This window comes from Paroedura picta, chromosome 7 (assembly GCF_049243985.1).
Source record: "Paroedura picta isolate Pp20150507F chromosome 7, Ppicta_v3.0, whole genome shotgun sequence".
NCBI lineage: Eukaryota > Metazoa > Chordata > Lepidosauria > Squamata > Gekkonidae > Paroedura > Paroedura picta.
The window spans coordinates 19,735,891-19,748,116 of NC_135375.1; the positions used below are offsets into that span (position 1 = coordinate 19,735,891).

The 12,226-nt window shown below is 44.2% G+C and overlaps 1 protein-coding gene across 4 annotated transcripts in view; it reads left to right on the forward strand.

Moving 5' to 3' along the window:
- The window catches only part of RAI14 (retinoic acid induced 14), a 122,090-nt gene that overhangs the window by 86,363 nt on the left and 23,501 nt on the right, over positions 1-12,226 (forward strand). For all 4 annotated transcript variants that reach the window (XM_077346941.1, XM_077346942.1, XM_077346940.1 and 1 more), the window contains 5 exons: positions 6,114-6,202; positions 7,188-7,252; positions 8,444-8,501; positions 10,788-10,858; positions 11,584-11,690. In XM_077346941.1, the coding sequence (XP_077203056.1) occupies positions 6,114-6,202; positions 7,188-7,252; positions 8,444-8,501; positions 10,788-10,858; positions 11,584-11,690 (390 nt within the window). The remainder of the gene's footprint in view (positions 1-6,113; positions 6,203-7,187; positions 7,253-8,443; positions 8,502-10,787; positions 10,859-11,583; positions 11,691-12,226) is intronic.

A 12,226-nucleotide genomic window follows, 5' to 3' on the forward strand; every position in this document is an offset into this window, starting at 1 on the left:
GATCAGCCCTTGAAACCAGTAACCCGGGTTAGCCCGATTTTGTCAAATCTCAAAAGCTAAACAGGGTCCGCCCTGGTGAATATTTGGGTGGGAGACTAAGGAAGTTTAGGGATGCCAAGCAGAGGAAGGCAATGGCAAGGGACCTCTGAACATCTCTTGTTTTGAAAATCCCAAGGAGGATCTCCGTAAATTGGCCGCAACTGCGCGGCACTTTTCCACGACACCACCAAAGTCCCTGACTAGTAGAATGGGGAGTAGAATGGGGAGAAAGAAACTGCGGCTTTAAAAAAAATGAGATCAGCAATTCACAGGCTGTAATGTACTGAATAGGAAGTAGGAAGCAGACAGTGATATTAGTCTGCAGATCTATGAGTCATAGAATCATGGAGTTGGAAGGGACCTCATGGGTCATCTAGCCCAACCCCCTGCACTATGCAGGACACTCACAACCCTATCGCTCATCCACTGTCACCTGCCACCCCCTTGAGCCTTCACAGAATCAGCCTCTCCGTCAGATGGCTATCTAGCCTCTGTTTAAAAATTTCCAAAAATTTCCCACCACCTCCCGAGGAAGCCTGTTCTACTGAAAAACCGCTCTAACTGTCAGGAACTTCTTCTGGGTGTTTAGAGGAATTTCTTTTGAATTAATTTCATCCCATTCGTTCTGATCTGTCCCTCTGGGGCAAGAGAGAACATCTCTGCTCCATCCTCTATATGGTACCCTTTTAAATACGAAGATGGTTATCAGACCCCCTCTCAGTCGTCTCCTCTCTAGGCTAAACAGACCAAGCTCCTGCAGTCTTTCTTCATACGTCTTGGTCTCCAAACCCCTCACCATCTTTGTTGCTCTCCTCTGGACACGTTCCACGTTCATGTCTGGATTAATCCCAGGCTTAAACAATGGTGGTGTTAGCTCTCAGGAGCTGATAAAATCTAATGGCTTAAAGCGGCCTTTCTTGTCTTTTTTACCATTGAAAAACCCTAAAGTATTTTTCAAGTTTATCCACATAACAACAACCTTATGAGGTAGGTTACTGTGCTAGAGTGACCAGCCCAAGGTCACATAGTCTGACAGTTTAACAACTACACCAGGAGTGGCCAAACTGTGGCTTTCCAGATGTCCATGGACAACAATTCCCATGAGCCCCTGCCAGCACTTGCATGCAGGGATTCATGGGTTATTGTAGTCCATGGACATCTGGAGAGCCACCGTTTTGCCACCCCTGCACTACATCATGCTGGTCTACATATGTATCTGACGTCTTAAAACTCTCAGTTCTCGTATCTTTAGCTTGCATAGAAATGCTTTCTGAGAAAAATCATCAGATACTTTATGTTCACTGAAAATCCCAGAACAAATCAAGAGTATGTTTAAACAGAGCCTAGAAAAACACATCCTGGATTTTCATCCCTTAACTTGTATTACTGGAGCCTTTTAAGATACTAGCGATGGTTGCTGAGATTTTAACACACCTTTCTTCATGTCTGCTTCAGTTTTTCAGTGTCTGCCAACCAGCTCTCTCACCAGTGCCTCTGTATGAAATATGGATTTTCCGAGCTCAGTTTAAGTGGTTTCTCACACTTCTGTCGTGTTTATACTGATGTGCTTATTCCAGCGTCCCGAGGCAAGCTCTGTACTCAATATTTCACTGCTGCCGCTGGACGAAGCCAGCAAGGAATACACAAGGCTAGTCAGTACTTGGGCTCTTTGGTGTGTGTATTTTTTTTAAAGCACCGTCTTTCTCCCATCAGTTTTATAGCTCCGTCTGAGAGGGAAAATTTAAGATGAGAAGGGTAATGAGAACTTCCTAAATTGTTTGAAAATGCTGTCATTCAGCGCATGTATAATGTGTGTATGTGCATTACCCTCTGATGTATGGAAAGACTTAGGCTAGATTGGTAACAAATCAGTGGAATTATTGTAATAATATTTACAACACCCTTCTCCATACGGTGCTTTGCTTTAGTTCTAATAAGCATGGTTAATCTGCAAACTAGTAACAAAGCTCTGCTCACAGTGGACCTGTTGTATTTCTTAGTTTTATTAGGATAGATTTGGCAATTTATGCTTCTGCTCCAAGCTCTTTTGTAGCTTTCAGGTCTTTCTTTGATAAATCCAGACACGCAGGCATTTTCTTTTTATCTACCTACAACTTTTTTTCCTTTCACCCCGATCTACGTGCAGTTTAAATGCCAAGTGTGAATTTTATGTATTTACTAGGGCCAAGCCCGTTGCATTCAGGAATACAACGGGCGCTAGATTGGGTGGGGCGGGGTAGAAGAACTCTGTGGACAGTCTTCCCCCAGGACCTGGAAAGGATGTAGGCAGCCCTTATGGAACTCACCAGCAGGGGCAGCTCTCACGCGGCAGGGATCTGCAGCCTCCGAGCCTCAGAGGGAAGTGGAAGGAGGAGGGGGTGGTTAGGGGTGGGGATGGAAGGCAATTATTGGCTGGCTGCTGGACAGAAAAGCAATCTGGTTGGAGGAGGAGGAGGCACTCTCACTTAAGCCATGAGACACGCTCCTCCTCCAAGGCCTTACTAGAAGTATTAAGTGGAGCAGATATATTGAAGAAGTTTATTTATTTATTTATTTATTATATTTATATACCCCCCTCCCCGGGGCTCAGGGCGGTTTACATAAGAACAAACAAAGTTGAGTTGGTTTTTATGCAATGCTGTTCATTACCTAAAGGAGTCCCAAAGCAGTCTACAGTCACCTTCCTCTCCTCATAACACACACCCTGTGAAGTAGGTGGGGCTGAGAGAGCTCTGACAGAACTGTTATGCGAGAACAGTTCTAAGAGAACTGACTGTCCCAAGGTCATCCAGCTGGCTGCATGGGGAGGAGTGGGGGGATCAAACCTGGCTCTCTAGATTAGATGCCATCGCTCTTAACCACATACCACGCCTTTCTCCCCAAAATCCTGCCTTTCTCCTTAGTACAGTACAAGATTCTAGAGAGCGGTAGTGGTTAAGAGCGGTCGTCTCAAATCTGGACAGCCATCTGTTTATAGCTTCTTGGTTCTCTAATAACTTCAGTGTAGAAGAGACCTCAACAGAGCAGTATCCTTATTTCCACAGTCTCATTGAATCATAGAATCATAGACTTGGAAGGGACCTCCTGGGTCATCTAGTCCAACCCCCTCCACTATGCAGGACACTCACATCCCAATCGCTCATCCACTGTAACCTGCTATCCCCTAAGCCTTTACAGAATCAGCCTCTCTGTCAGATGGCTATCCAGCCTCTGTTTAAAAATTTCCAAAAATAGCGAACCCACCACCTCCCGAGGAAGTCTGTTCCACTGAGAAACCGCTCTAACTGTCAGGAACTTCTTCCGGATGTTGTTTGTGGAAAATATTTATCTCTTGGGAAGGCGTCAATCACTGAACCTATTAGCAAGCCAGTCTTGCTTCTCTGAAAGTCAGGGACTGAGCATACACACCAGGAAAAGTTTGGGGGGAGGGTTGGAATAGTTTGCTCTCATTCAAAGTAAGGCTCTAGATAAGTGCCAGAGTTCAGAGCGCACTCCAAACAATGCCATTGAAAAGAAGAAAAACCAGTTCCGTGTCCGGAATTTAAATGGACACAGTGATTGTGGCTTTTACTGGTAATCTTTGGCCCTGAGATCAGCTGCAAATATTGTTCCTGGATGTTCCTGTTAAGGACTTTCCAGGCTATAACCTGATTCAGTCCAATCCCGGTCTTTGTGTGAGGATTCAGGTTTGAGATTCGGCCAAACTGGAATTGTTTTTATTCTGGGGTATTTAAAGGGACCCAGATCCATTTAAATGCCTTCCCCACAGAACCTTCTGAAACAACTAATACGTGGCGAGAATCCTCTAGGGATCGGCTTGAACTGTGCGGGGAGGGCCAGTTCAAACGCACACATCCCAGCCCTCCAAACTGCTGATCTCTGGAGAAACTATGCCGGGAAGTGTGTGTGCACACACACACACAGTCAGCTAGACAGCTGATATATCCGGGGATCACTTGGGAGCACCGGTTCCAGCTGCCCCCCACAGTCCACCAAACACCCCATCGATGGAGAGCTGGCTGGGCCGGGGATACCCCTCCTTCCAGCTGAGCTGTAAGAGGAGGCATCCCCAGCCCCGGGGGCAGAGAGTTGCAGGAAGCCGGGTCCCTTTAAACCAGGGGTAGTCAACCTGTGGTCCTCCAGATGTTCATGGACTACATTTCCCATGAGCCCCTGCCAGCATTAGCTGCCAGCCTTAGGAGGACCACAGGTTGACTACCCCTGCTTTAAACATTCAACGTCTTTCCCTACAGCAGTGATTTGGGAACCTGAATCAGTTTGGGTTTATTTGAGAATCACAATTCATCAAGAAAGTTCGGGGCGGAGGGGGGGGGAACCTAAATCAAAGTTGATTCGTGTGTTTTTTTCAAGTTTAGCCAAGCTGATTGCACACCTCAATTTAGTAATTCCTTGGAAACATCTAAATCACTACTTAAGTACTGGTTAAATACTGCTTCTGTATTGAAGTACTCAAACCATTATGTGGGCATATTAACTACGCTAGGAATAAATTCCTTTGGTTACAAATACATTAAAAATTGTATATCGCCCTGCAGGGGGAGAAACAGGAAGCTAATGATTAACGCTCAATAGCATCATCATGTTCCCCTGTATTGATAACACAGTTATAATTGCTTCTCAGCACCAGGTGGCAAATGTTTTTAAACTACAACCTTGATTATATCTAAGACCCACAGGCTTTTGAATGTTGCTTGTAATTCTGCCTGTGCCCCAACAGCAAGACCAGTTGTATTACTGAGTGTTGCTGATGACACAGGTATTGTCCAATAGGTGCTCAGGATGCTGCCGCATTCTGCACAGCAATTCCTATAGCAATAGAGGTTGCTAGCTCTATTTTATAGATTCCCAAGAGTCATTTGTAACCTGCTTGAAAATGAATCTACTCTGTCCTTTGCTTTCACCTGTTCTCCGGAGACGCTTGCATTGTTGACAGATGCCACAATCTCCCTAGATAGCAGCGTTATCAGTATTGAAGGCCATTGTGCGCAATTTGTGTGATCTCTGCTTGCTTTTTTGGTCTGTCTCTAAATGAAAATTAAACCATTCCGTTGAAGTGTGTTACACTTGGCACAGTTTAGTTATGCAAACAAAGAGATTAGCCATAAAGTTTAATGCCATCCTCGGAGCCAAGTTTTGTTGCTCTGGAAGTGTTTTAATTATTGGAAATACAGCTGAAGTACAAATTTCCCAGAAGTGCAACCCATATGTTTGTACCTCTGAAGTATCTTGTCCTTTGTTTTTGTAAACATCTTTTAAGTTTATGGATCTCATTTTGTTTTAATGCTCACTTCACACTATCTCTCAAGCGAGGAGCCAGATTCCGTACAGCGTGGTCTAGGCTGTACACAACCATGTTGAAGGGTTTGGGAAATATTTCTTGGAAACAAAATATTTATAAATCTGGTTCACTGATGCATGGGTTCAACAAGTTTTAGTTCTTGGCTTCTCATAAATATATTTGTCATCCAAAGCGGCATTCTTTCTCTAATGCATTTTGTTAAGTCGTTTTCTTCCTTTTTTAACACTTGCATCTATTTAAAGTATTTTTGTGCTCATTTCTGATGGTAGAGGTAGGTGTTTAGGACCCAGACTCAGATTTGGCAGCATGGTACTCTAAGAGCAGTTTCACAAAACACTTTTTGGACAAAACCAAGATTCAGGATGGGACATCAGAATGCACATCATTTTCAGTATCGGTCTGCTGCTGAAGACCAATTCCCATCTCAGTCCTAACCTCTACCTCTCATGTAATATATTGGGCCGCTTCTTGCAACATCCAAGTTCCGCAGAGCCTGCAAAATGTTGCTCTTCTCTTTGCAGAAGCCATGCTGATTTTGAAGAAGGAGAGTTGGATTTTATATCCCGCTTTTCACTACCCAAAGGAGTGTCAAAGTGCCTTTCAAATACCTTCCCTTCCTCTCCCCCCACAACAGACACCCTGTGAAGTAGGTGGGGCTAAGAGAACTCTGACTGGTTCAGGGTCACCATAAGTGCTGTTCATTTGGAAATCTGTGCTTGCCAGTAAACCTGATGAGTCTCTTTCTCTCTTTCAGTTTCCACCTGGCTGCCACAAAAGGTCATGGAGAATGCCTTCGGGTTATGATCACTCACGGTGTGGATGTAGCAGCCCAGGATGGAGCAGGTACAGATGGTCTTTCTTCTTTGATTCTTCTTGGGCCTTTTCCACGTTCAACATGATTTTGGTTTGTATGTGTGTTTTTTTGGCCTAGCTTCATTACCTTCTGCAGCCACCTTGTTTCCAGCCAGATAATTCATCTGTTTTAATCAGTGCTTGTTCTGACTAGCGGTGGCTGTCTAGGACAGGGGTAGTCAAACTGCGGCCCTCCAGATGTCCATGGACTGCAATTCCCATGAGCCTCTGCCAGCAAACACTGGCAGGGCCTTATGAGAATTGCAGTCCATGGACATCTGGAGGGCTGCCGTTTGACTACCCCTGGTCTAGGATCTCATCCTGTGGAGATGCCAGAGATTGAATCTGGGACTCCCCCACTCCGGCCTGCATTCCATCCAAATACAGGCCAGGGCTGACCCTGCTTAACTTCAGAGATCTGGCTAGCCTGGCCTATCCAGGCGGGCAAATTGGTTGGAGCTGTGCTCCATTATCTTTTTTTTTAATTGAGAAAGTGGAAAGTAGTTGCGTAATCCTTTGGTACGCCTAGGTAAAGGTAAAGGTATCCCCTGTGCAAGCACTGGGTCATGTCTGACCCTTGGGGTGTGACACCCTCCAGCGTTTTCATGGCAGACTCAATACGGGGTGGTTTGCCAGTGCCTTCCCCAGTCATTACCGTTTGCTCCCCAGCAAGCTGGGTACTCATTTTACCAACCTCGGAAGGATGGAAGGCTGAGTCAACCTTGAGCTGGCTGCTGGGATTGAACTCCCAGCCTCATGGGCATAGCTTCAGACTGCATTTCAGCTGCCTTTCTACTCTGCACCACAAGGGCCTCTTGACCTCTTGACCGAAGGACAAAGCAAATCTCTTCAGCTCTGGAAGTGCCCGTTTTCTCTTGGAGCACTGTACACTGCTTCTATCTGCTAAGTAAAGTGCTGCTTACCTAGTGCATTCCGTCATCCAAACCGTATCTGAAATTGCTGCTTATGTATTTAGGGCACAGCGCTTTACATCTCGCTGCCAAGAACAGCCACTCCGACTGCGTTAAGAGGCTCCTTCAGGTGAAGTATACCTTTTGTTTACCTTCCCTAGCTCTTCCGGCGTTTGCCAGCATTCATTGTAAGCTCTCTTTCTAAAGGGCTCCTTGATGCTTCTCAGCTTTGCCTTGGAATCCGTAGTATTTACTGACTTCCTTTGCGAAAATGAGAAAATCCCTTAAACCGAGTTGTCCTTCATGCTCTTTCCTGAACTTTTAACATAATGCAAGCAAGTAATACAGCGCACACCCAAGGTTATTAAGATCCAGTGGCTGGTAGTCGAATGTGCTGTTATACATTGCAAACTCATAATGTACACGTTCAGTCCATGACATCTGAAGGCGGATTAACTTGATGTGAAGAGCAACAGTCACCGAACTAGAATCCTGTACTTATTGTGGAAAGTATTTAAAAACACGCAAGCTAAAAAATAAGCTGTTTTCTGATCTGTAATGATATTTGGCAGCGTGTTTTAAATGAAGAATCTTCCTCTGTACATGCACACGTACTGGAATTTCATTAATTTCCCCACGGAACTGGTGTTGGTTGTTGTTTGTTACGATAACCGTTTTATGGATGGATGTATAAATGATCTAATTTTTTTTTTCGTTCCAAAATATGGGTCCATTAGTCTTTTCCTATTTAGTTGCCCATGCCCTTGTTTTATGGTTTGTATTTGAATTTCGACAGGCTATGAGCAAATTAGCCTGCCTTGAACAACATGTATTTTAGACGAAGAAACGCCATGATAGTTTTGTCCCAGACTTCTTAAAAACTCCGTGTGTCCAGCCTGCAGTATGGAGAAATGACTCCTTAATGGCAGCCAACTTTGAGCCAGCTTGGTGTAGTGGTTAGGAGTGCAGGCTTCTAATCTGGCAAGCCAGGTTTGATTCCGCGCTCCCCCATATGCAGGCAGCTGAATGACCTTGGTCTCGCCATAGCACTGATAAAGCTGTTCCGACCGAGCAGTAATATCAGGGCTCTCTCAGCCTCACCTTCCTCACAGGGTGTCTGTTGCGGGGAGAGGAAAGGGAAGGCAAATGTAAGCCGCTTTGAGACTCCTTTGGGTAGAGAAAAACGGCATATAAGAACCAACTCTTCTTTTCCCTTCTTCTCCCTTCTTCTTTCTTCTTCTCTCTTCTTCTCTCTTGTTCTTCTTCTTCGTCATTGTGTCGATTTTTTTAACTTAGTGGTCTTTTGAAATCTATCCCACAGGCTAAATGTCTACCAGAGAGCACAGATAGTTCTGGGAAAACAGCTTTACACTATGCAGGTATCGTCTTTATCTCATCCTAACCTCATTGTTAAAGTGCTGTACCAATACTTAGATCATTTTGTATCATGTCTGCCCTATTAAGTGTGTCCCCCTCCCCCAAGCCTGCAACTAGCAACGCACATGGAACCCGTGCAGCCTTTTGCAAGCATATCCCTTGTATTTATATTTTCATGCTTGCTTGCCCTGGCTTGTGAAATCCCTGGAGCATATGGCTGATCACTGGATACTGAACGGAAGGTTGGACAGGTTGGACTTTGGGCCAAATCAAAGAAGCACCACAGGTCAACAATTAGCAAGAAGACTGGAAACACCTGTATGAGGAGGTTACCAGGTTAATTAGCAATACTCTCTCAAAACTATTTCTCTTTCTTGAAGCCCACCCAGAATAACTTCTGGATTTATTTCATTTTCAAGGATCTTTCTTCAGTGTCTACAACTGCATTTACAGGTTTATAAACCTCTGTTCATAACACACACACACACCCCCAGTTATTTCTTTTCTCATGGAGAAGGTGCTCCAACACCCTAACTATCTTGATTGCCTTCCTTTGTACATTTACTCAGAGATGAGATCCACTGTGTTAATGGGACCTTGCTCCCAAGTTGTCATATGTATTTGTTGTTGTTCTTCCACGTTCTGAATCTAAATCCATGCATCTTCTCTGTTTAATCTCAGAATTGAAAGGGACAGCTAGGAAGGTGTAGTGGTTAGGACTTTTAATCTGGTGAGCCTGCAGCCAGCTGGGTGACCTTGGGCTCGCCACAGCGCAGATAAAGCTGTTCTGACTGAGCAGCAATATCAGGGCTCTCTCAGCCTCACCTCCCTCACAGGGTGTCTCTTGTGCGGAGAGGAAGGGAAGGCGACTGTAAGCCACCTTGAGTAAAAGCGGCATGTAAGAACCAACTCTCCTTCTTCTAATCCAACCCCCTGGCAGTTCAGAAACTACAATAATAATATTCCCCAACAAGTAGTTTCAGAGGTATCTGGGTTGTTTTCAGAACAGTGGAACCCCTCCACCCCTGGCTGACTGGGAACATAGGATTCTGATCTTGCCATAGATGCTAATTTTCTGCCCCCACGCACCTCTAAATCCTCTTCTAGCATTCTTTACAATCTGTTTCCCACCTTCTAACTGGGGTAAAAAAACTCAGCTCTGCATTCCTGCTCGTTTCCAAGGAAGGGAATTTTCCTCTCTCAAAAGCTTATACCCTGAAAATCTTGTGGGACTAAAGTGCACCCAAATCTGTTTCCTGACCAGTAGGTATCCAATCAATACTTTAAAACAGGGGTAGTCAAACTGCGGCCCTCCAGATGTCCATGGACTACAATTCCCAGAAGCCCCTGCCAGCATTCGCTGGCAGGGGCTCCTGGGAATTGTAGTCCATGGACATCTGGTGGGCCACAGTTTGACTACCCCTGCTTTAAAACTTCCAATGATTAAGACTTTCTCAGCTCCTTGCAGCATTTCTAGACGTGCCACCTTGCGTGTGGTTAGGTCCAGCTCTGAAAAGGGAGCGCGTGCCATCCCCCCTCCCCCCTAAATTCTTGCAGTGCTTGTGTTTATCGAAGGCTCCAGCTGAAATCAATTACAGTCACACTTTGGTAAATCTAGCATTCAACGTCACCCTCTCAAAATATTCGGGGTTTAAATAGCTGCTTTGAAGTTTGCATTTTGTCATCTGAACTGTGGAATTGTTGGCAAGGCGAGCCAGAATTCCAACATATCCAAGAAGATAAATGTGGAAATCTGTACTCAAAAGTGCAAGTGTTGATGCTAAAAAAGTCCAGAACATGTTGAACTGTCAACATTGAGTGGAGAAATTCCTGGAGATTTGGGGGAGGGATGCCTAGGGAGGGGAGGGTCTTCAGCAGGATATGATGTCAAGTCAATCCTCCAAAAGGGCCATTTTCCTTAGGGGAACTGATCTCTGATGCCCAGAGATCATCTGTAACAATGAGAGACCTTCAGGTTCTACCTGGTGGTTGGCAACCCTAAGTGTTTGGGATTTGGTTTTTATTATTATTATTATTATTATTATTATTATTATTATTATTATTATTATTTATTTTGAATTTGGGGGATTTCCAGTTACTGCCAATTTTTCTGCTGAGATCGTTTTGGAATTCTAAATACTGCAGAATAGTAGCCGTTCTTGTGAACAGTAAAGCGTCTTGCACAAAGAAACCACAACTGCTTGAAGCCTAATTTTACAAGTCGTAGACAGACCATATTGCAGAAGTGTCTTCGAATTGTCAACCCTTTTATTTTTCTTCCTTCAAAGCTGCCTGCGGCTGCCTTCAAATTGCTCAACTCCTGTGTGAACATAAGTGTCCAATTAATGTCAAAGATGTGGTATGTAACCAGTTTTTTAATGGATAACATCTTACTCCCACTGCCCAAGCTGTTAAAATCTTAATCACTGAGCTTCACTTGAAATAAAGCAAGCAGTTCCTACACTGGGCAAGTTTCTTCCTTCTCTTCTGTCAGTCTCCCAGTTAATGTATCCAACAAATAAATAAATTTGAAAGGGAAATCTTTGTAAACCCCTGTTGGATACGAGGGAGAGAACCAGTTACAACTCTATGTAGTCTGCATAAATTGTGTTGTATGTCCCATGGCTTGTAGGATGTGGGCCCCTGATTATCCTTTTGTTCACATTATCCAGAGTTACGTGTGGTGGAGCTTTTAAAATGGTATGTTTTAATCCAAATTAAATTAATCAAAAGTATTGCCAGACTATGGCACCTAGCCATTGATATATTGGTATAATGCAGGGGTAGTCAACCTGTGGTCCTCCAGATGTTCATGGACTAAAATTCCCATGAGTCCCTGCCAGCATTTGCTGGCAGGGGCTCATGAGAATTGTAGTCCATGAACATCTGGAGGACCACAGGTTGACTAGCCCTGCTGTAGAACAAATAAATCCGCCTTCTGCTGAATCAGGCTGTGGGTCCATCCTGCTGCCACACAAGGGTTACAGTGGCTGAGCTGCAGTGAGCATCCCCCCAAACCAGCCTCTTGAAGGCTGTGGAACATCCATGAATCCTGATGACTCTGTTCATTTTCTCCCCTCCCAGGATGGAAATATACCTTTGCTACTTGCAGTACAAAATGGTCATGTTGAAGTATGCAAATACCTTCTGGAACACGGAGCAGACATGAATTCCAGAGACAAAAATGGAAGGTAGAACTTGCCCTCACTTCTTGTATTCTAGAAGTACTTGGGTGTTCACCAGAACTGTGGGTCTGTTTCATTAGAAAAATTGCAGTTCTGTAGGTAAGGTTCTGAAAGATCAGAGAGCACTCGGGAGACATTATGTAACTCTCGCCTCTGTGAACTTAATTAATCTTGCAAAGAAAGAGTTCTGTTTACATTCCCTTGGAGATGTACAGGGGTTGTTCCTCTTTTGTTACACATATTGCTAGGACTGCCACTGTGGCATAAATGTAATTAAATCTAATTTTCTTATTTATGTTTATTAGCTTGAGGGTTACACAAACAACTACGCATGAAATAGCACATGCTGTTTTCCTGATAACTATCCTAGAACAGGACTTATAGTGATTGTAATAACCAAAGCCAAATTCAATAAGCTTGCCCAAATAATGCATTTTTGATATCTTCATACTTTGCAATCTTGCATGTATTCCCTGCGCTTCTTCCTGCCAGAGGCATAGAGCGGTAAAGTACATGATGCCAAATTTTATAAGTACATACTC